Consider the following 24,320-nt stretch of genomic DNA (forward strand, 5'->3'; position numbering starts at 1 on the left):
AAGCCAGACAAATATTGGTGTTAGTAAAACGTTAACAAATAACACTCCTAAAGAAATGAAATTTAGTCGTGTTAAATAATAGTTTGGGTCATATGAATGATAGCTATAAGTTTAATATTTTTTTGTATCCTTATTGAAACGTGTGTGTCTTCTTTAAATAATTACCAAAGTATAGTGTTAAATTCCATAAGTAACAAAGTGGGATTAATAGTACTTACTACCAAGTGACCGTAGTAAATGGAAATTAAGTGGTTGTGTCTAAATTACGTAGTAAGTGGAAGTAGTTATTTAGTCAGTGTCAAAAATTGACTTCATCTTTTTGTGTAGACACTGTGCCCGATTTGGGCTGGCGGTCGTTTTATTAAGTGAAACAGTTTATTGTTATAACAGGCTTTGTTTGATAAAAGGTTTCCAAAAGTAATTATTCTCACTGCTTTTTCCACAAACTGTACGATTCGGAGAAAAATAGTTCGATACTTTACCATTAGGTTGAACATGGTTAAAATCTCTGAGTCTATGGTTTGGAGTGTTACTGCCGCATAATTTTGTGGTGGTGGTCCTGGCGCTACTTACTACACAGTTCTGACATTCCAAATCGTGGATCTTCCATCTTTACAGTGGTAGAACTTAAACATTCTGGTACCGTATTGACGAGAACACAAGAGAACCATTGAAAGTCCCTAAGCTTGCCAACAACTATCTGGAAAATTACATTTCATAATTCGAGTAACTGACTACCACGTTATTTTAGAAAATGCATACTTTTTGGAAACCAAAATATTGAGGCTACAACAATAAAACACTGGTTTTGGAAAGAATTGCATATTAAGGTTGGAACATTCTGTAACAAAAAAATTTTGAATATGAGTAATTTTTAATATCATTTTTGGATAAATTAGAACATTTATTTGAAGGAAATTGAAAGTACGCAACAGAAGACAGCTTACAGTCTCTCCCCAAGACTGCAATGATTTTAAGTGCAAGTGTGGCTGAACTTAGTTGTTTCACGATTTCCAAAATGTGTTTTTTCCTGTTTAAATTCTCGTCAATATGGACACCTATGAATTCTAATGTTTCAGTCCAATTTATCATTTCCTCACCATGTGTTACACTTATATGTATAAAACTGAATCGGTTGCCTGTCTTTAAAACTGAAGATGAGACCATTTGCAGCTAACCAGTCAATGATACTTTTAAGAACATTGTTCATAATTTGCTGTTTCCATACGTACACTTTGATTGTAATACTGGTGCCATCTGCAAAAGGAATTTATACTGATTTTTGTGTATTAGATGGAAGATCATTTACATATACGAGGAACAATAGTGGACCTGAAATTGAGCCTTGGGGAGCCCCATACAAGATTTCTCTCTCTTCAAAAGTATAGCTGTGGACTATATTGGCTGAATTACTGAGTGCAACTTTCCGTATTCTTTTGATTTGGTATGACATTAGCCATTGGTTGGCTATACCACAAATCCCATGAAACTTCAACTTATCCAGGAGAATACTGTGATTCACAGAGCCAGATGCTTTCTACAGATCACAGAAAATACCAACCAGCACTGTTTTATTACGTAATGCTTGTAAGATTTGAAGAGTGAACATATAAATGGCATTCCCAGTAGAGCAACTCTTCTGAAACCTTAACTGTGAGATGGTGAGAATATTACTGTTGGTAAGGTGAGATACTATACTAGAATACATCACCTTCTCAAAAATTTTGTAAAATGTCATCAGCAGTGAAACAGGACTGTAGTGACTGACATTTCTCTAATAAGCTTTCTTAAAGGGGGGGTTTAAGAATTGCACGTGTCAGCCTCTCTGGAAAAATGCCTTAAGTTAGTTAAGCATTAAATATTTCAGGTAAGACCAGCCTTATTCTAGGTGAACAAATCTTTAGTACTCTATTGGAAACACTATCAAAACCAGATGAGCTTTTATTTCTGAGAGAATGTATAATTTTCTTGACTTCAACATTAAGATCAGTGTTCACTGGAATTTATATCATTGTGTCCAAATATTCATGTAAATTAAAATTCCTGACAAAGTTAAGTATACATAAGGTGGTAATAAAATCAAATGAAACTTCACAGGTTGAGAAAGTATATGGTGTTATTTTACTGATTACAAAACCCAGTCAAATTTACAAAGAACTTTGGGTAGGCACCCACTTGCCAGGACAATGTTGCAGACCCTTGGCCTGTATGCATAACTGGTTCAGTTGGGATGAGTGTCATGAAAACCATTGTGTCCTCTCCTGAGGCAAGCTGGCCCACAACTGTCGTAACTGGTTCTTGATATCCGGACAATGGCACTGGGACTGGTTGGTTGGTTGATTCAGAGCAGGTGGCCACACAGTGAGGTAATTGGTCTCATCACATTAGTGAAGGAAGACGAAACACAATTCTACAACGACATTCATCATCAGTCCATGGCCTCACTTGAAATGTAGCCACTCATGTTGTTGTGTTAACAGCAGCATACACAAGGCATGGGGAAGTTTCTTATTATGGCTGCTGCTAGTCACCAACCAATGGTATGCAATGACTATGTTGTAGGGAGTCCATTACTTATTCTTTAATGGCAGGCACAGATATGAATGGGTTCCAATGTGCTTAGTGCATATTATACTGACCCTCCCATGTGGTGGTCAGACATGGCCAATTGGAAGCTTGATAGTGAGTATGCCTGCCCTCATGTACACATACAGTCCTAATTCGGGCCACTCTCAGATGAGAATGCACAACACATCTTGACATTCCATAACTTTGCTATTGTAGACTCACAATGATGCCCCTTTGAAACACTTGTGTTGATAATATTATCTCACATGGGTATGTGGCAGCTATGTGTCCTTCAATGATCACTGAACATATGATGCTGTTAATGCCCCTTATATAACCTACCACATCTGGGAACAACACTAAACATCAATAGCACTACCATACTCTGGTGGACATTCTACCGGTCACAAAGAATTGCATATCTTATCATTTATGGACCCTTCGATGGTGTATATGTGTACAAAGTTACATTGTTATCCAATCATATCTTCCAGATGCTTCACTTTGTCAGGCAGTGTATTAAGGGCGCATAAAAATGGATACTCAGTAAGAACTGTAACAGAAAATCTGTTTTTCTGCATATTAGGTTGAATTTCTGGGAAAAAATAATTTTCTGTTTCATCAATACATGGGAACAGAATTACTGATACAGCTGTGAGGCCCTGTTAGCAGTAATACACTGATGCAAAGTTGGTGGATGTACATTTGAACTTTAGCAAGGGAAAGCAGGTTATTTACTGGCACTAGAAGTTTGAGAATGTTTCAGTGGTGCAGAACCAGTGGTCACTCGAGTATAGCACTGAGCCATCTACAAGGTATACGACCTGGGCACATTTTGGGGTGAGGTTCAAGTAGAATGCACAGAAATCCCATCGGTCATTTTGGTGTATGTTATAGCATCTGTCATGATTTGCACTCAGAAATTTATTGATACTGAAGCTCAAACGTCTGGTTGGTTGGTTTAAAAGAGGGGGGAAGGGACCGAACTACAAGATCATTGGTCCCTTGTTCCTAATAAAACAATGCCAAAAGTGTGAAAATAAGACAGAAGAGACATGTAACACAAAACGGAAAGAAAGGAAAAAGCACAACAATGAAGGAAAGGCAACGAACACCAAAAGGAACGAAACAGGACAAGAAAACAACAGAGCGATGCTAGAAACAGAAGAGTAAAACAAGAAAGCAGATTACACTGCATGGCCGACCATGAGAATAAAAAGCAAAAGCCAGCCACTCTGCAACACATTAAAACCTCCACCCTAAAAGCACTACTCACGAATAAAACTTAAAACTAAATCAGCCAATGAGGCGTTGTCAGATAAAATGAGCGGCAACGAGTCCGGTAATCCTAGATTTCGTCACTGGGCAGTCAAAGTGGGACAGTGCACCAGAATATGGGCCACTGTCAACCACGCACCACACCAACACATAAAGTGGGTCTTCATGGTGCAGGAGGTAACCATGGGTCACCCAAGTGTAGCCAAGGCAGAGCCTGCAGAGGACAACTGATTCCCTGTGAAAGGCCCCCATGGAAGACTTCCACACATTCATAGTCTCCTTAATGACACATAGTTTGTTGTGCGTACTGTTATGCCATTCCATCTCCCAAAGCCGAAAAACCCTGTGGTTTAAGTCAGAGTACAGCTCAGGTTCAGAGATGCCCATATTCAGAAGTGGTTTCTGTAGTCCGTTTTGCCAGCCTGTAAGCAAGTTCATTGCCTGGGATTACGGTGTCTCCTGGGGTCCACACAAACACCACTGAACGGCGGGACCAGTCCAAGGCACAGATGGACTCCTGGTTGGGGGCCACCAAAGGATGGCGAGGGTAGCACTGGTCGAGAGCTTGTACGCTGCTCAAGCAGTCAGTAAATGATTCCTCCGGGCATGAACGGATAGACTGAAGTGCACAAGATATGGTCACCAGCTCTGCAGTAAATACACTGCAGCCATCGGGCAAGGAATGCTGTTCAATATGGCCTCTGTGGACAAATGCGAAGCCAACATTGCCATCAGTATAAACCACTTCAGAGGCATGGAACACATCAAGAATCGAGAGGAAGTGACAGCGGAGAGCCGCAGGGTTAACGGAATTCTTAGCGCCACGCAAAAGGTCCAGACGAAGCTTCAGCCTACAGCTACACCACGGAGGTGAACCTGGAGGGACCTCACGTAGAGGTAGTGAAGGGAAGAACTCCAGTTCAGACAGAAGCGATTGTATGTGAACTGCAATCGTTAGCCCTGACCTGGCCGCCTATGTGGGAGGTGAATCGTTGTGGTTGGGAAAAGAAGATGGTAATTAGGATGTTCAGGAGAGCTATGAATGTGTGCAACATAACTGGCGAGCAGTTGTGCACGTCTGATCTTCAATGGAGGGACTCCAGCCTCCAACAGAATGATTTTCACTGGATTCATCCTAAAAGCTCCTGTTGCTAGTCTAACTCAACAATGGTACAATAGATTAAGCAAACGCAATGCTGAGGGTGCTGCCGAACCATAAATCACACTCCCATAGTCAAGGCGGGATTGAACAAGGGCTCTGTAGAGGTGCAACAATGTAGAGCGATCTGCACCCCAGTTGGTGTTGCTCAGGCAGCAGAGCGCATTGAGGTGCTGCCAACACTTCCGTTTAAGCTGATGATGAGGAAGCCAAGCCAAACAAGCATCGAAAACCAGACCTAGGAAACTGTATGTCTCCATTAGAGTGAGTGGATTGTCATTAAGGTAAAGTGCTGGTTCTGGATGAACAGTACGACGCTGACAAATGCATGACATGTCTTCATGGTGGAACTGGAAGCCATGAGCTAGAGCTCATGACTGTGCCTTGTGGACTGCTCCCTGTAGGAGATGCTCAGCAACACCAGAACTGGAGGAGCAGTACGAAATGCAGAAGTCATCTGCAAAAGAGAAGGTGAGACAGAGGGGCCCATCAGCTGTTGCCAGACCGTTAAGGGCCACTCAAAATAGAGAAAGACTCAATACAGAGCCCTGCGGGACTTCATTCTCCTGGATATGGATGAAACTATAGGAGGCACCAAAATTGGACGCAGAAAGTATGGAGCAAAAGGAAGTTTTGGATCAAAATCTGGAGTAGACCCCCGAGAACCCATTCATACAATATGGCAAGGATCTGATGTCACCAGATCATGATATACACTTTTTGTAAATCAAAAAACATGGCAAACAGGTGTTGGCGTCTGGAAAAGGCTGTTCGGATGGCAGACTTGAGGAACACAAGATTATCAGTGGTAGAGCGACCCTGGCGGAAGCCGCCCTGACATGGAGCCACTAGGTCACATGACTCCACGACACAACCCAACTTCTGACACACCATACATTCCAGCAGCTTACAAAGAATGTTGGTGAGGCTGATGGACCGATAGCAACCACAAGCAGGCTTTTAACGAGTTTGAGCACCAGAATGATGGTGCTCTCCTGTCATTGTAGTGGAAAGACACCATCGCAACTGATTCAATTGAAGATGACGAGATGTCACTTTTAGTCAGACGAGAGGTGTTTGATCATGTGACTGTGGATTTGATCAGGCCCAGGAACTGGGTAGGGGGGCAACGTTCAAATGCACAGAGAAGCACACATTCTGCAAAAGGGGTGTTACAGGAATCACTGTGTCATGTAGTGAGTGAGATGGCTTTCATTTCTAGCCACTGTTTGAGAGTGCGAAAGGCTGGGGGATAATTCCCCGACACAGAGGCAACGGCAAAGCACCCGGCAACGGCAAAGCACCCGGCAACGGCAAAGCACCCGGCAACGGCAAAGCACCCGGCAACGGCAAAGCACCCGGCAACGGCAAAGCACCCGGCAACGGCAAAGCACCCGGCAACGGCAAAGCACCCGGCAACGGCAAAGCACCCGGCAACGGCAAAGCACCCGGCAACGGCAAAGCACCCGGCAACGGCAAAGCACCCGGCAACGGCAAAGCACCCGGCAACGGCAAAGCACCCGGCAACGGCAAAGCACCCGGCAACGGCAAAGCACCCGGCAACGGCAAAGCACCCGGCAACGGCAAAGCACCCGGCAACGGCAAAGCACCCGGCAACGGCAAAGCACCCGGCAACGGCAAAGCACCCGTCAACGGCAAAGCACCCGTCAACGGCAAAGCACCCGTCAACGGCAAAGCACCCGTCAACGGCAAAGCACCCGTCAACGGCAAAGCACCCGTCAACGGCAAAGCACCCGTCAACGGCAAAGCACCCGTCAACGGCAAAGCACCCGTCAACGGCAAAGCACCCGTCAACGGCAAAGCACCCGTCAACGGCAAAGCACCCGTCAACGGCAAAGCACCCGTCAACGGCAAAGCACCCGTCAACGGCAAAGCACCCGTCAACGGCAAAGCACCCGTCAACGGCAAAGCACCCGTCAACGGCAAAGCACCCGTCAACGGCAAAGCACCCGTCAACTATGACTGTCATACACAAAGGATGCAGGCGTTCAAATTTTCTCTTAACCTCAGTGTAGGTCAGTCCGTCCAAGCTCCTGTACTCCATCATTTTCCTTTCTTTCTGGAGAATCCTGCAGTCTGGTGAGCAAGGTTAGTGGTGCTCTCCGCAGGTGACACAGACGGGAGGCGGGGCACATGGAGTATTGGTATGTGATGGGCATCCACAATCTCAACATGTGATGTTGGAAGTACAGTGGGAAGACCTATGTCCTAACTTCCAGCACTTAAAATCACATCATCATGGGAGGGACTGGGCTTTACATCACAGCGGAAGAAGATCAGCTTGACCTTCTTGGGCAACGTATCACCTGCGAAGGCCAAGATGAATACACCGGTGGCAACCATATCATCCCTCGGACCCCAGTGCACATGCCGAACGAAGTCTACACCTCGCGGCTCTTAATTGGCACGCAGGTAATCGTCAGACTGAAAAGAAGGTCCCTGTGAAATATGATACCCTGGACCATATTTGAGCTCCTATGGGGTGTGATGGTTATAGAAACATCCCCCAGCTTGTCACAAGTGAGTAATGTCTGTGGCTGGGCAGAGGATGGTGTTTTGATCAAGACTGACCAGATCTCATTTTGGACAAGCTCTCAACCTGACCAAACTTGTCCTCTAAATGCTCAACAAAAAACTGAGGCTTGGTCGTCATGAAAGAGTCCCCATCAGCTCTCAAACATACAAGGTACCGGCGCGAATAAGATCTGCTGCCATCGATAGCCTGACGTTCCTCCCATGGTGTGGTCAGGGAGGGGAACGATTTGGGGTCATACTTCTGTGTGTTGAATTGAGCTCGTGATCGCTTAGAGACTGCTGGTGTTTCACCACCAGCAAGAGATGATGGACTACGCTTTGAGTGTCATCTGCCCTGATGCCACCCACTCTGACCAGGGGCCGTCCTCACAGGCACCATCCAGCCGCAGCTAAGGCCACCTGGCAGGATGGCCATTGCTGGGAGTCCCGATGACCCAGGGGGATGGCTATCTACCCTTTGTCATACATGGGGAGTTAACAGTGAAGGCATCAGCAGAGCAATCCCTGTGGTCAGAGGGATACAACCAACAGGGTACATGGCGGACCCACCACAATGGACTTGCTACCGTGTTTGATATCCGGTACAAAGTAGTCCATGGTTACCGTCGACACACAAAGTGACACTGCACAGTGCATGGTGGAAAACACAACCAGGAAGGTGTCCTCGCCCAAGAGATGGAGAATGGTTGGTTGGCTGATTGATTGGGGTTGAATGGACCAAAATGGACGGATGTCAGTCCCTTATTTCCAATGTGGTCCATTCCGATAGTGCGACATCTCAGAGAAGTCAGAACGATACAAGGGAAAAGGCTAAAAAACGTAGAAGTGCAGTCATGTCGTCAATGGTAAAAACAAAATGAGGTAAGTCAGCAAGAGAGCGAACCCAACGCTATGCTAGAGGCAGGAAATGTCCAACCTCTGAAGCAGTAGAGGCAAGACCACTTGCGACTTAAAAGCGTACAACCGCTAGAATGTAGAAATGCGCATGGGAAAAGGAGACTAACCAATCCTAGAAAGTGATAAAAACAGAGTAAAAGGGGAAGAAAAGAGGATCTCGGCCAAGGAGGGGAGTCAGGAATCTCCAAACACGGCTTACAGTGGGAGATACCCCAACACTCACTGCCCTGCCCCAACTCCAGAGAGAGATTAAAAACCTTAAAACTGAGAATAAAAACCACTTTCCAGGAGGAAACCAAGAACCAGTTCGACTATCCCAGCATCTTCAGCCAACATCAAAGGTAAAGTGTGGGGGGAGTCTGTACTTAGCACACAGAGCCAAAAGAAGGGGCATTCAACCAAAATGTGGGCTACTGACTGAAAGGCTCCACAACCACAAAGTGGGGGTGGCTCATCACACGAAAGAAAACAATAGGTCAGCCTGGTATGGCCAATGCGGAGATGGCACAGTGTGGTCGAAGCCTTTTGGGAGAGGCAAAAGGAAGAATGCTACAGGCCTGGTGTCTCCTTAATCGCACGAAGTTTATTAGACACAGAGGTAGCCTCCCAAGAGTTGGCCCATGATTGTGCGAAATGGGATTTGATGTGAAGCCGTAAATCCGCTGCAGGAAGAGTTAGAGAAAAGGGGGGAGGGGGGGGGGGGGTAAGTGACTGCTCCCCCAGCCAAACTATCAACGAGCTCATTACCTGGGATACCCACATGGCCAGGGACCCAAAGGAAGTCAACGGAACAAGCAGCATGGTGAATATCAGCGAGATGGTCATGGATGGCAGCTACCAAGGGATGGCGCAAAAAACACTGGTCAATAGCCAGAAGGCCACTCATTGAGTCCGTACATAACAAAACGCGGTTGTGTTGGGACTGTTTAATAAAGGTAAGGGCCTGGGAAACTGTCATCAATTCCACAGTAGACACCCCACATGTAGGTGGCAGCAGATGATTTTTCTGTTCCAACAGAGGATGTGAAGGCATATCCCACATGATCAGCAGATTTAGAGCCATCGGTGTAAAAAACAATAGCATCCTGAAACTCCCTTAAAATTTGGCAGAAAAGGAATGGAACAACATCGGGGGTATGGAATCTTTCAGACTTCGGCGGAGATCCATCCAAATTCGGGGCCGAGGAACTAACCAAGGGGTGAGGGGGCAGGGGGGGGGGGGGGGGCGAGGGAGCGTGGAAGACAGAAGGAAGTTGAAAATCACAGCGAAGAGACTCAAGGCGGAGCCCAACCGGTGAACCGCCCGAGGGCAGGAATCAGGTGGGCAATGTCCACGGTCTTTGAACAAGATAGAATAGGAAGGATGAGTGGGAGAGGAATGGACAGCGATTGCATAAGACACCAGAAGCTGGGACCACCGAACATAAACGGCGCGGGAGGGGGGGGGGGGGAGTAGGAGACTATCATTAGGGCTAGTAGGGAAGGCACCGGTGACCAAGCAGATACCACAATGGTGGACTGGACCCAGCACGTGCAGTGTGGAAGGAGCAGCTGAACCATAAACCTGACAACCATAGTCCAAACGAGACAGAACTAAAGCACGATAAAGGCGGAGAAGGAGGCGGCGGTCCACACCCGAAGAGTAGTGGGAAGGAAGCGAAGGACACTGAGTTTACGAAAACATCCTACCTTCACAAGTCTGATAAGGAGAAGCCAAGTCAGCTTGTTGTTGGAAAAAAGACCCAGGAAACGAAACCACAGGCAATTGTGCATCAAGATAGAGCTCTGGATCAGGGTGGATTGTAGTACAGCTACAGAAGTGGACCACCCGCGATTTTAAAGGAGAGAAATGAAACCCGCGTGAGAGGGTCCACGCAGAGGTACACTGTATAGCTCACTGGAACTGCCGCTCTGCAGAGGCCATCGAAGATGAACTAACCCTAATGCAGAAATCATCCACATACAGAGCAGGGGCAACCAAAGGACTGACAGAGGCCCCAAGTCCATCGATAGCAATGAGGAAAAGAAGTACACTCAATACAGAACCCTGTGGGATGCCCGTCTCCTGGGTCTGTGGAGAACTAAAAACAGTACCAACCCTAACCCTGAATGACCGATGGAACAGGAACTGGCGGATAAAAATCTGGAGTGGGCCCCAAAGACCCCAATGATGAAGTGTAAGTAAGACATGATGGCACCAAGCCGTGTCATAGGCCTTGCGAAGTTCAAAAAATACTGCAACCAAATGGCGGCGCTGGGAAAAAACCTGCCAAACTGTGGATTCCAAGCGAAGTAAATGATTGGAGAGTGTCCCTCTCAGAAGCCACACTGGTAAGGCGACAATAGATTCAGAGATTCGAGGACCCAATTGAGCCAATGGGCTACCATCCGTTCAACTAACTTGCAAACAACATTTGTCAGACTAATTGGCCGATAGCTTTCATCAAATAGGGGGTTCTTACCAGGCTTAATGACAGAGACCACGATGCTTTCCCTCCACTGAGAAGGGAAGTCACCCTGGAGCCAAATACGCTTAAACACCCGGAGAAGATGTTGCCGTTGTGGAGCACTGAGATGTTGAAGCAGTTGGTTATGAATGGAGTCTGGGCCCATTCAGTAAAAGGTTCGTTGTAAGATTCTGACTGACAAGGGGTAAAACATAAGGCGGAAGCTTCGGCCCCCTGTTTCCGGTGAAGGAAAGCAGTCAGATAGGAGGCTGGTGCTAATGCCGTTGCGAAATGGGTCGCACGATGTTCTGCAAGAATCAACGGGGCTGTACGAAGGCCATTTGGGAGGTGAAGGCCTGGGAGGGTGGACTGCCAATGGCAACCTTGGAGAGAGCGAAGTGTAGCCCATACCCGTGACATAGGGACAGTAGAACCAAGGGAAGAAACAAATCGTTCCCAACATAGCCGTTTGATTAAATAACGGGCTTTAGCACGAAGGCATTTAAAGGTAATAAGGCTGGCAACGGATGGCTGCTCTTAAGGTGTTGCGAAGCTCGACGGTGATCACGGATGGCAATGGAAATGGCCATACTCCACCATGGGACTTGTCGGCAACGAAGTGGTCCAGATGAGTGTGGTACAGCAAGGCTAGCAGTGTGAACAATCGCGTCAGATATGTCACATAGGACGTCATCAATACAACCCGACAAAGATGGAGAATACACGACCTGTGCAGTGTATAGAGGCCAATCTGCGCGTTGGAAAGACCAACCACGTAACCTGTCCATCGGGGAGTGGGAAGGGAGCGAAAGAATCAACGGGAAATGGTCACTATCACAAAGCTTTTGGTGTGACGTCATAAGCGTGTGAGATTGCTCTCTAAGTTTTTATATATTTTTAGGTTTCAGATACATATTTCAACGGTTTTTGTGATAATATTTACTATGTAAGTGACTTATTGTTTCTTCATTCATCTCTGCCTTTCTTGTGTTGTGACCTGATATTTGTGTGTGTTTCGTATCAAGCAACTTAACCTCTTACCTGTGTTTACATTCCGCACTGACCAGTTGGAGCTGTAGCGGCGCATCAAAAGCTAAGAACTAATTAATTGTTAGAGTATAGTGGTTTATTTAGGAACTTTAGTAGTCTTCAACCGGTGTTCTTGGTGTTTTCTGGTGAAATAATTTCAGAAGAACTTTTTGGGAAATGTTTTTAGTTTCGTTACTGTGTCATTAGACGTTTGATTTTCTTTCTGTGTTAGTCTTCTGTTATATTCTCATTTGTTGTTGATTAATACTGTTAATAATATTAGTTACTTCCCTTGTAGAGTACGTTTGATTATTATAATCAGTTTTTTAACATCTTATCGTAGTAGTGGAACTTAGATACAGTAGTTTTCTTGTTTCAATAACTCTAAAATTTTACTATGAGTGAGAAGTGTGGGCTTTGCCGTAGGTTTGTGAGTAGTGGATTGTGGTGTGAGACTTGTTCGAAGTATTTTCACTCACTGGGGAGGTGGGGGGGGGGGGGGGGGGGGGAATGCATTGGGTATTCTGGTGAGATCCTCTCCTGGAACTGCAGGTTATGTAGCAAGAGTAAGTTGATAAGAAGGAGCAGGAGCGTAAGATTGGTGCCCTTCAGGTGCAGTTGAAAAACTGAACAGGTGGAGCTAGATAGGATGAGGAGGGAGAAGGCGGTTGGAGAATGGGAGCTGGCTGTTGGCAAGATACAGGGTGTTTCAAAAATGACCGGTATATTTGAAACGGCAATAAAAACTAAACGAGCAGCGATAGAAATACACCGTTTGTTGCAATATGCTTGGGACAACAGTACATTTTCAGGCAGACAAACTTTCGAAATTACAGTAGTTACAATTTTCAACAACAGATGGCGCTGCAAGTGATGTGAAAGATATAGAAGACAACGCAGTCTGTGGGTGCGCCATTCTGTACGTCGTCTTTCTGCTGTAAGCGTTTGCTGTTCACAATGTGCACGTGTGCTGTAGAAAACATGGTTTATTCCTTAGAACAGAGGATTTTTCTGGTGTTGGAATTCCACCGCCTAGAACACAGTGTTGTTGCAACAAGACGAAGTTTTCAACGGAGGTTTAATGTAACCAAAGGACCGAAAAGCGATACAATAAAGGATCTGTTTGAAAAATTTCAACGGACTGGGAACGTGGCGGATGAACATGCTGGAAAGGTAGGGCGACCGCGTACGGCAACCAGAGAGGGCAACGCGCAGCTAGTGCAGCAGGTGATCCAACAGCGGCCTCGGGTTTCCATTCGCCGTGTTGCAGCTGCGGTCCAAATGACGCCAACGTCCACGTATCGTCTCATGCGCCAGAGTTTACACCTCTATCCATACAAAATTCAAACACGGCAACCCCTCAGCGCCGCTACCATTGCTGCACGAGAGACATTCGCTAGCGATATAGTGCACAGGATTGATGACGGCGATATGCATGTTTATGCATGTTTACTGCATTGGTTTACTGACAAAGCTTATTTTTATCTGGACGGCTTCGTCAATAAACAGAACTGGCGCATATGGGGAACCCAAAAGCCCCATCCTGCAGTCCCATCGTCCCTGCATCCTCAAAAAGTACTGGTCTGGGCCGCCATTTCTTCCAAAGGAATCATTGGCCCATTTTTCAGATCCGAAACGATTACGGCATCACGCTATCTGGACATTCTTCGTGAATTTGTGGCGGTACAAACTGCCTTAGACGACACTGCGAACACCTCGTGGTTTATGCAAGATGGTGCCCGGCCACATCGCACGGCAGACGTCTTTAATTTCCTGAATGAATATTTCGATGATCGTGTGATTGCTTTGGGCTATCCGAAACATACAGGAGGCGGCGTGGATTGGCCTCCCTATTCGCCAGACATGAACCCCTGTGACTTCTTTCTGTGGGGACACTTGAAAGACCTGGTGTACCACCAGAATCCAGAAACAATTGAACAGCTGAAGCAGTACATCTCATCTGCATGTGAAGCCATTCCGCCAGACACGTTGTCAAAGGTTTCGGGTAATTTCATTCAGAGACTATGCCATATTATTGCTACGCATGGTGGATATGTGAAAAATATCGTACTATAGAGCTTCCCAGACCGCAGCGCCATCTGTTGTTGAAAATTGTAACTACTGTAATTTCGAAAGTTTGTCTGCCTGAAAATGTACTGTTGTCCCAAGCATATTGCAACAAACGGTGTATTTCTATCGCTGCTCGTTTAGTTTTTATTGCCGTTTCAAATATACCGGTCATTTTTGAAACACCCTGTATCTGCTAGGAGAAGGAGATTTTCAGATAATTTTACTATTGGTGTTTGCAATAGATATTACCAACTGTCAGAGTCTAGTGGAGAGGAATCTCTAGTAGCTGTAGATGTAGGAAATATGCAGCAGACCTCAGCAGTTACGGTGGCTAGGACAGTTGCGAAGTGTAGCAGAAAGAAGAAGTTTCTGCTGTTAGGTAGTTCTCATGGCAGAGGTGTAGGCCAGCAGTTGCACAAACTGTTGGGGAGTGAGTACCAGGTCGCCAGCATTGTGAAGCCTAATGCAGGATTGGCTCAGGTGACTTACATAAGGGGGGGGGGGGGTAAAAAATGGCACTGAGCACTATGGGACTACGGGACTTGACATCTGAGGTCATCAGTCCCCTACAACTTAGAACTACTTAAACCTAACTAACCTAAGGACATCACACACATCCAAGCCCGAGGCAGGATTCGAACCTGCGAATGTAGCGGTCGCGCGGTTCCAGACTGAAGCGCCAAGAACCACTCGGCCACACCGGCCGGTTAGGGGGGGTTATGTAGGGATTTTACTAGAGAGGGTCAGGTAGTGATTGTGGGTGGGGCTGGTAATAGTATTGATAGGGATGGTGAGTATGACATAGATGGTGACCTGGAAAGATAGCCACTCCGACTGGCAACACGAATGTTCATTTCGTGGAACTGTTTCAGCATCACGATCGGCCTCATCTTAATACAGCCGTCAGGCGCAATAACATGAGAGTTGGGGGTGTGCTGATGACAGAAGGCATGGGTCACATTTCAATGGTGTCTGTGGAGGCTATCAGCAGGACAGGTTTCACTAGACATGGCCTGCAACTCAACAGGCATGGGAAGGGGAGGTTGGCAAAGCTTACAGGTGACAGCATAGGTGGGGGTGGTTGGATCACTCATGGGAAAATTCCTCTAGTAGTGGGTGTTACAGCTGCACCTTTTTTAGATTGAAGTCAGCTGATAGAGAGACTTCCCTTAAGCAGGAATACCTAACAAAGGAACCACTTTCGACAAAACTTAGGTATCTGAGTAATGAGGGAATTAGTATATTTCATCAAAATATACAAGGTATTAGAGATAAAGTTAGTGAACTGCTTATAGATGTTGACTCAAATTATTGGTATATCGAACATTTCTTACATAAGTGATAATTCAGAGGCTTCCTTTACCAGGATACAGGTTGGCTGGCAGCTTTTCTAGGAGCTCTTTGCGGTGTGGGGGAGTGGCCATGTATGTGAAAAACTGCATCACATTTGAGTCAATTGATGTTTCAAAGTACTGCACTGAAAAGGTGTGAATGTTGTGCAGGTGTGGTTAAATTTAGTGGAGCTAAACTTCTAACTGTTGTTATTTATAGATCACCAGACTCCGATTTCACATTTTTGCTAAAGCTAGAGGTGGTTCTTGGTTCACTTTATAGGAAATACAAAAAGTTTGTTATATGTGGTGACTTCAATATTAATTGTATAAGTGATTGTGCAAGGAAAAGGATGCTGGTAGACCTCCTTAATATAATATCTTATTAAAACCATATTCTTTCTAACCAGAGTGCAAGGGAACAGTAGAACAACCATAGACAACATATTTGTACATTCCTCATTACTAGAAGGGCATACGGTTAGCAAAAAGGTGAATGGCCTTTCAAATCATGATGCACAAATTTTAACTCCAAAAGATTTTTGTGCTGCAACTCATGTTAAATATAGTTATCAACTGTTTAAGAAAGCTGATCCAGTTTCTGTAGAGACCTTTGTAAACCTTATCAAGGAACAAGAGTTGCAAGATGTTTATATTGCTGATACAGTAGACGATAAATATAATGCCTTGCTCAAGACTTTCCGTTAGAATGTTCAAAACGGGGTACTAGCACAAACAGCCAGCCTGGGTGGCTGACTAGAGGGATAAGAATATCTTGTAGAACAAGTGGCAATTATATTAAAACATTAGAAACAGTTAAAATCTAAATGCAGCAGCCCATTACAAACAGTATTTTAAGATGCTTAAAAATGTTATTAGGAAGGCAAAAAGTATGTGGTATGCAGATAGAATAACTAAGTCTCAGGATAAAATTAAAACCATACGGTCAGTCGTAAAGGAAGTGGCTGGTCTGCAGAGACAGGTCGAGGATATAGAATCAGTGCTTAGTGGGAATGTCCGTGTTACTGATAAGTCGCATATATGTACAGTATTTAATAATCACTTTTTGAATATAGCAGGTGAACTAAATAGAAACCTAGTCCCAACAGGCACTCATATAGCACTCTTAGAAAGAAGTGTTACGAGACTGCTACCCGAAATGCTCCTCCATGATACTGACAAGAGGGAGATTGAGTTAATAATTCAATCACTGAAGATGAAGAACTCTCATGGATATGACGCGGTACCTAGCAGAATACTGAAGTATTGTTCTATGTATGTTAGCCCAGTACTCAGCCATATCTGTAACTTTTCCTTTAGGAGTGGTTGGTTTCCTGACCGATTAAAGTACTCGGTAGTGAAGCCACTTTATAAAAAGGGAGACATTGATAATGTTGACAATTTTGGACCTATTTCTATGCCATCGGTGTTTGCTAAAGTTATCGAGAAGGTGGTATACACACGGTTACTGGAGCATTTAAATTCACATAATTTGCTGTCAAATGTACAGTTTGGTTTTAGAAATGGCTTAACAACTGAAAATGCTATATTCTCTTTTCTCTGTGAGGTTTTGGACGGATTAAATAAAAGGTTGCGAATGCTAGGTGTTTTCTTTGATTTAATGAAGGCTTTTGACTGTGTTGACCACAAAATATTACTGCACAAGTTCGACCATTATGGAGTAAGGGGAAGCTTACAATTGGTTCGTCTCTTACTTCAAGAACAGAAAGCAGAAGGTAATTTTCCACAATATTGAGAGTGGTAGTGATGTTCAGTCCCAATGGGGCACTTAAATGGGGCATTCCCAAGAGTTGGTGCTGGGGCCACTGCTGTTTCTTATTTATATAAATGATATGCGTTCTAGTATTACAGGTGATTCACACATATTTCTGTTTGCTGATGACACCAGCTTGGTAGTGAAGGATCTTGTGTATAATACTGAAACAGTATCAAATAATGTAGTTCATGAAAAGTTCGTGGCTTGTGGAATATAATTTGATGCTAAATCACAGTAAGACTCAGTTTTTACAGTTTCTAGCTCACCATTCAACAAGAACCGATATTTTGATCAGACAGAATGGGCATATTATAAGCCAGACAGAACAGTTCAAGTTCCTAAGTGTTCGGGTAGATAGTAAGCTGTTGTTGAAGGCCCATGTTCAGGATCTTGTTCAGAAACTAAATGCCGCTTTATTTACCATTAGAACAGTATCTGAAATAAGTGTCCGTTCAACACTAAAAGTAGTCTACTTCGCATATTTTCATACGCTTATGTCATATGGTTTTTTTTTTGGGGGATAATTCTTCCGATTCAAAAAGGGTATTTTTGTCACAAAAACAGGCTGTTTGAGCTATATGTGGTGTAAGTTCGAGAACCTCATGTCGACCCCTATTCAATAGTCTGGGAATTCTGACATTGCCCTCACAGTATGTATTTTCTTTAATGTCGTTTGTTGTTAGCAATATTAGCTTATTCCCAAGAGTTAGCAGCTTTCACTCAGTTAATACTAGGCAGATATCAAATCTGTATGTGGAATGCACTTCCTTGACTCTTGTGCAGAAAGGAGTGCAGTATTCTGCTGCATCCATTTTCAATAAACTACAACAACAACTAAAAAATTTTAGCAGTAGCCGAAACACTAAGTCTAAACTGAAGAGTTTCCTCATGGCTCACTCCCATTCTGTAGAGGAGCTCCTGGAAGATCTGAAAAATTAAGCAAATTCCAGTGTTACATTGTTGATTTTCTTTATTTAAACTTACGACTTTTTGCCTGACTATGTTTCTTTTATTTCATTTTATCTGTTGCTACTATCGTGTTATAATTTCATGTATTGACTCATTCCATGACCATGGAGACTTCTTCATTTGGTCTCACAGAAGGGAAAAAAAAAAAGAAAGAAAGAAAGGTCGTGTGGCGACCAGTGTAATGAAGGGAAGAGGAAGGGAGAAGAAAGAGAAAGATCAATGGCAGAAAACGTACATTGACCGGCACTGAAATGAGTAGGGGAGCCACGGAGCCATCATTAAGAAGGCACAAGTCGTGGTCTGTAATAAACTGGTCTATGAGGAGACCTCGTCTAGATGGAAATGCACTGCCCCACAAGGGATGATGAGCATTAAAATCCCTTAGAAAGAGGAAGGGAGGAGGAAGTTGCTGAAGAGGGGCAGTTAAGGCAGCATGTGTAGCAGCCCTGTCAGGAGGAAGATAAAGATTGCAAACTGTGACCTCAGAGTCCACGTGGACCCTAACAGCAACCACTTCCAATGTAGTTTGAAGAGGAATCCACGTGCTAGCAACGTCTGTATGGACCAATGTACAAACACCAGCAGAAGCCCACAGGGGTCAGACCCGATTTCGACAGAAAATACGGAACCCACAGAGGGTCGATGAGCGATCATCAGTAAAATGAGATTCATGTAGAACCACAGAAGCTGCAGAGTAAGACGAAATAAAGGATTTCAGTTCCAGAAGGTGACAGTAGTATCCATTACAATTCCATTGGATAACCATGGAACGATGATTCCAATGGGGGTTGAAGAGGCTAAAGCCAGTCATACCGCCAGGTCACCGACAAGGAGGGGGCTACGTCCATGAACAACAGGTCAGAATCTGGTTGTGAAGCCAGGGATGGGACCTCTGGTGACACCAGAGGCTCCTTGTCCCAGGACTTATGTTTCTTCTTTTCTGTTTGAGATCGAGGGGGGCTGTGTGGCATAAAGGAGCCTGCTGCAGTAAGATCGGGAACAGAAAAAGATCAGGCGACCTGTGGGCTGACAGACCGGGGTTCTCACAGTCGTTGTGTAGCAGCAGACCTTTGGCCTGGAAGGTGCCAGGAACGGGCATCCCAGGAGAGGCACCCTTGACCGGCAGACGCCGAAGAAGTGGGACACTTCTCTGGCTGCGGAGGGGGAGCAGCACCCGGAGGAGAAGGTGTGGGAGCCGCAGTGGAGTGGGGGGGGGGGGGGGAAGAGGGGTCCGGGTTTGGGGTAAGGAAGGGGGAGGAACGGGTGAAGATTTTTTTTGTTTTGGTTCTTAGGGCGCAAAACTGCTATGGTCATTAGCACCCAGTCCGTGACTTAGTAAACAATAAAAAACGAAAATGGAAACGAAAAATGGGAACGAAACTCAAAAAATTGGAGAAACTAAAATCAGAAGGAAAGCTTAAAAATCCACTACAGAAAGGGGTTGGCTGTCCCCACAAAAGGCTTCAAATGACTGACGTCATCTCACTGGCACTAATAAACTCGAGAACGCGATCGGTCGACTGCGTGTCACCTGCTAAAATGGACGATATATCAGGCGACAGCTGTAGATGGGCGCGTAATGGAGTAAAATAGGGGCACTCAATTAAAAGGTGTCTTACCGTCCACAGCTGAGAGCAGTGGGGACAGAGTGGGGGAGGATCGCCGCTTAAAAGATGTCGATGGCTAAAAAGACAGTGCCCTATCCAAAGTCTAGTTAAAATTACCTCCTCCCGACGACGCGTTCGGGAGGAAGAGGTCCGAGCACAGGGAAGAGCTTTCACGTCCCGCAATCTATTATGGGGAAGTATCGACCAATGTGGGTACCATAAAAGAACAACACATCGACATAAAACGCTCCGTAGATTGGCGAAGGGAATCGATCGAATACATGGCCGAAGAAGAGAGACTGCAGCCTTGGCCGCTATATCGGCCGCCTCATTTCCACAGATACCAATGTGTCCCGGGAGCCAGAGGAACACCACCGAGATGCCCCCCAGGTGGAGCAAGTGCAGACAGTCCTGAATCCGGTGGACCAGAGGGTGGACAGGACAGAGAGCTTGGAAACTGAGGAGAGAGCTGAGAGAATCTGAACAGATAACATACTGTATCCGCTGATGGCGGCGGATGTATTGGACAGCCTGGAGAACAGCGTAAAGCTCCGCACTATACACCGAACACTGGTCGGGAAGCCGAAACCGATTTGGGGTGTCGCCAACAATAAAGGCACTCCCTACACCTAATGATGTTTTCGAGCCATCAGTGTAAATAAATGTGGCTTCCTTCATTTGTGCACATAGAGCAGCAAATGCCCGACGATAAACAAGTGAAGGGGTACCATCCTTGGGAAATTGACAAAGGTCACAGAGCAGGCAGATCCAGGGACAGAGCCAAGGCGGTGCTGTACCCCAAGTTGTCAAGTGTCAAGAAGGTTTTAGGAAAGTGGAAGGAAAGAGAATGGAGCAATTGACGGAAGCGGACTCCCGGTGCTAGTAGGGAGGAAGGGCGGCCTGCAAACCCTACATCCAAGGAGGCGTCAAAAAAAATGTCATGGGCTGGATTAGCAGACATGGAAGACAGATGGCTAGCATAAAGACTCAGAAGGACTGCTCGCCGATTGGACAACGGAGGTTCAGCAGTCTCAGCATAAAGGCTTTCCACAGGGCTGGTGTAAAAAGCGCCAGACACTAAACGTAATCCACGGTGGTGGATAGAGTCGAGACGCCGAAGAATAGACGGCCGAGCACAGGAGTAGACTATGCTTCCATAGTCCGATTTCGAGTGCACTAAGGTGCGATAGAGGCGGAGAAGGACCACTCTGTCCGCTCCTCAGGAGGTACCATTCAGGACACTGAGGGTGTTGACGGATCGCAGACAGCGAGCCGAAAGATAGGAAACGTGGGAGGACCAGCACAGTTTTCTGTCAAATATAAGACCCAAGAATTTAGCGACGTCCGAAAAAGGAAGGTTGACAGGTCCTAGAAGTAAGGAGGGTGGAAGAAACTCCTTACATTGCCAAAAATTAACACAAACGGTCTTACTGGGAGAAAAACGGAAGCCAGTTTCGATGCTCCAAGAGTGGAGGCGATCGAGACATCCTTGAAGACGTGGTTCAAGAAGGCTGGTCCGTTGAGAGCTGTAGCAGATCGTAAAATCGTCCACAAAGAGGGAGCCCGAGACATCAGGAAGGAGACAATCCATAATTGGATTTATGGCAATGGCACACAGTACAACACCTAGCACGGAGCCCTGGGGTATCCCGTTTTCTTGGGAGAAAGTACGGGAGAGAGTAGTGTTCACCCACAATCTAAATGTGCGCTCTGCCATAAATTCGCGAAGAAAAAGGGGCAGCCGACCTCGAAGGCCCCAAGACAACATTGTGCGGAGGATGCCTGTCCTCCAACAGGTATCGTATGCTCTCTCCAGACCAAAAAATATTTCTACTGTTTCGCGTTTCTGGAGAAAATTGTTCACAATACAAGTGGAGAGAGCAACAAGATGGTCAACTGCAGAACGATGCTTTCGGAAACCGCATTGAGCAGGTGTTAGACTGCGGGACTCAAGCCACCAAGCTAAACGGCAATTCACCATACGCTCCAAAACCTTACATACACTACTCTTAAGAGAAATGGGGCGATAGCTAGAGGGGAGATGTTCGTCCTTTCCAGGTTTCGGAACAGGAACGACGATAGCTTCCCGCCATCGTCTGGGAAAAGTACTGTCGGTCCAAATTCGATTATAAAGGCGAAGGAGGTAACGCAGACTATGGGTTGATAAATGCAGCACATCCGGTCCTGGGGCGGAGGAGCGAGAAGGAGAGAGAGCATGTAGGAGTTCCCGCATGGAGAAAACAGTATTATAGCTTTCGCGATTTTGAGAGGAGAAAGCAAGAGGTTGCACTTCTGCTGCACGTTTCTTCGGGAGAAAGGCCAGCGGGTAATTTGAAGAGCTCGAAATCTCAGCAAAGTGTTGACCCAATGAGTTAGAAATTGCGACGGGGTCCACTAACGTATCACGAGCGACAGTGAGCCCAGAGACCGCGGAGAAACTAGGCGCGCCTGATAACCATCGAATCAGACTCCAAACTTACGAGGAGGGAGTTTTTTTTTTTGTTTGGGGTTTAAGGGCGCTCAACTACTGAGGTCATTAGCGCCCAGTCACAATTGTTAGAGCACATAGAATCTAGTAAAACTCAAGGGGGGGGGGGGGGGACACCAGAAAGTTCTTACAAAGATGCAGATAAAATAAGTGAAAGAGTTAGATGTCTTTGGACAATCCAGTCAAAGTAATAAAACGAAGAACACAAGCAGCTGCTCGAGCGTCATCCGCTAAAATATCCTGTAAAGTAGATGGCAGAGACAGCACAACACGAGATTGACTAAAACGGGGACACGACAATAAAACATGGTGCACTGTTAATGCATGACCAAAAGGGCACTGCGGGGCTGCGTCACCGGAGAGCAGGTAGCGGTGGCTAAACCGGCAATGCCCAATCCGCAACCTGGTCAGAAGGACCTCTTCTCGCCGAGATGGTCGGGAGGAGGTTGTCCAAGCAGTTGGGAACGGTTTTACTGCCCGGAGCTTGTTTCCTTGAAGTGAGGAGCAAGTATCCCACCACAACGACACAAGCCTCTTACAAACAACCCCACTAACGTCAGATGACGCGACACAATGGGAGGCTGGCTGAGGCAGGAGGACTGCAGCCTTCGCTGCAGCATCAGCAGCCTCATTCCCAGGCACTCCTACATGGCCGGGAACCCACAGAAAGCTGACAGGAGAGCCACCCTCAGCGAAAGAATGGAGGGACTGCTGGATCCGTTGCACCAAGGGATGGACCGGATATGGAGCTCCAAGGCTCTGAAGAGCACTGAGTGAATCAGAGCAGAGTACATACGATGAATGGCGGTGGCGGCGGACATACTGAACGGCCTGATGGAGAGCAAAAAGCTCGGCCGTAAAGCTGGAACACTGGTCGAGGAGCCGGTATTTAAAGGTGACGGCCCTGACGACAAAGGCACAGCCGACACGATCGTCAGTTTTGGAGCCATCAGTGTAAATAAAGGTGTGACTGGCAAGTCGCGCACGAAGTTCGACAAACCGTGAGCAATACACTGCAGCCGGAGTACCCTCCTTCAGGAGAGAGCTGAGGTCGAGATAAGCAGGAACCGGAGCCTACGTCGCGCCGGTAGGTCAATGGTAATTCGGCAGCTTCAGCATAAATACTCTCGACGGGACTAGTGTAGAAAGCTCCGGTCGCAAGACTTAACCCCCTATGGTGGATGGAGTTGAGACGGCGTAAGAGGGATGGCCGAGTAGACGAGGCTCCCATAATCCAGCTTTGATCGGACTATGGACCGATACAAGCGAAGCAGGACAGTGCGATCCGCTCCCCAAGATGAACCGCTAAGAACTCTGAGGACATTAAGGGAACGTGTACAACGGGCCGCCAAATAAGAGACATGTGGAGACCAACACAGTTTCCTGTCCAACGTGAGCCCTAGAAACTTAGTTGTGTCCACGAATGGGAGAACAACGGGACCGAGATGTAAGGATGGCGGAAGGAACGCTTTATATCGCCAAAAGTTGATGCAAACCGAACCGGAAGCCATTTGCCACACTCCATGAGTATAGGCTGTCTAGGCAACGCTGAAGGCAGCGCTCCAGGAGGCATGTTCTCTGGGCACTGCAGTAGATCGCGAAGTCATCGACAAAAAGAGAGCCTGAGACATTATGTGGAATGCAATCCATAATTGGATTGATCGCTATGGCAAAAAGGGCTACACTCAAGACGGAGCCCTGCGGCACTCCGTTCTCCTGGAGGAAGACGTCGGACAATACGGAACCCACACGTACCCTAAACTGTCGATCTGTTAAAAAGGAATCAATAAAAACGGGCAGGCGACCTCGTAGACCCCACCTGTGCGTAGTGCGGAGGATACCTCCTCTCCAACAGGTATCATAAGCCTTCTCCAAATCGAAGAACACGGCGACCGTTTGGCGCTTTCGCAAAAACTTGTTCATGATGAATGTCGACAAGGTCACAACGTGGTCAACAGTGGAGCGGCGGCGACGAAAGCCTCATAGAACATTGGTAAGTAGCCGTCGAGATTTCAAGAATCCAAACTAACCGAGCATTAACCATGCGCTCCATCACCTTACAGACACAGCTTGTAAGAGAAATGGGGCGGTAACTAGAAGGAAGGTGTCTATCCCTCCTGGGTATAGGAACAACGATGGCGTCA

General features: G+C 46.1%; 1 protein-coding gene across 1 annotated transcript in view; it reads left to right on the plus strand.

Annotated features, from left to right (window-relative positions):
- Positions 1-3,473: 3,473 nt before the first annotated feature.
- LOC126249511 (circumsporozoite protein-like) overlaps positions 3,474-24,320 on the plus strand; it is a 30,051-nt gene continuing 9,204 nt past the window's right edge. Inside the window, exons 1-2 of the mRNA XM_049951163.1 lie at positions 3,474-3,519; positions 6,307-6,990. Of these exons, the coding sequence (XP_049807120.1) occupies positions 3,474-3,519; positions 6,307-6,990 (730 nt within the window). The remainder of the gene's footprint in view (positions 3,520-6,306; positions 6,991-24,320) is intronic.

This window comes from Schistocerca nitens, chromosome 3, assembly GCF_023898315.1.
Source record: "Schistocerca nitens isolate TAMUIC-IGC-003100 chromosome 3, iqSchNite1.1, whole genome shotgun sequence".
NCBI classification, from domain to species: Eukaryota; Metazoa; Arthropoda; class Insecta; order Orthoptera; family Acrididae; genus Schistocerca; species Schistocerca nitens.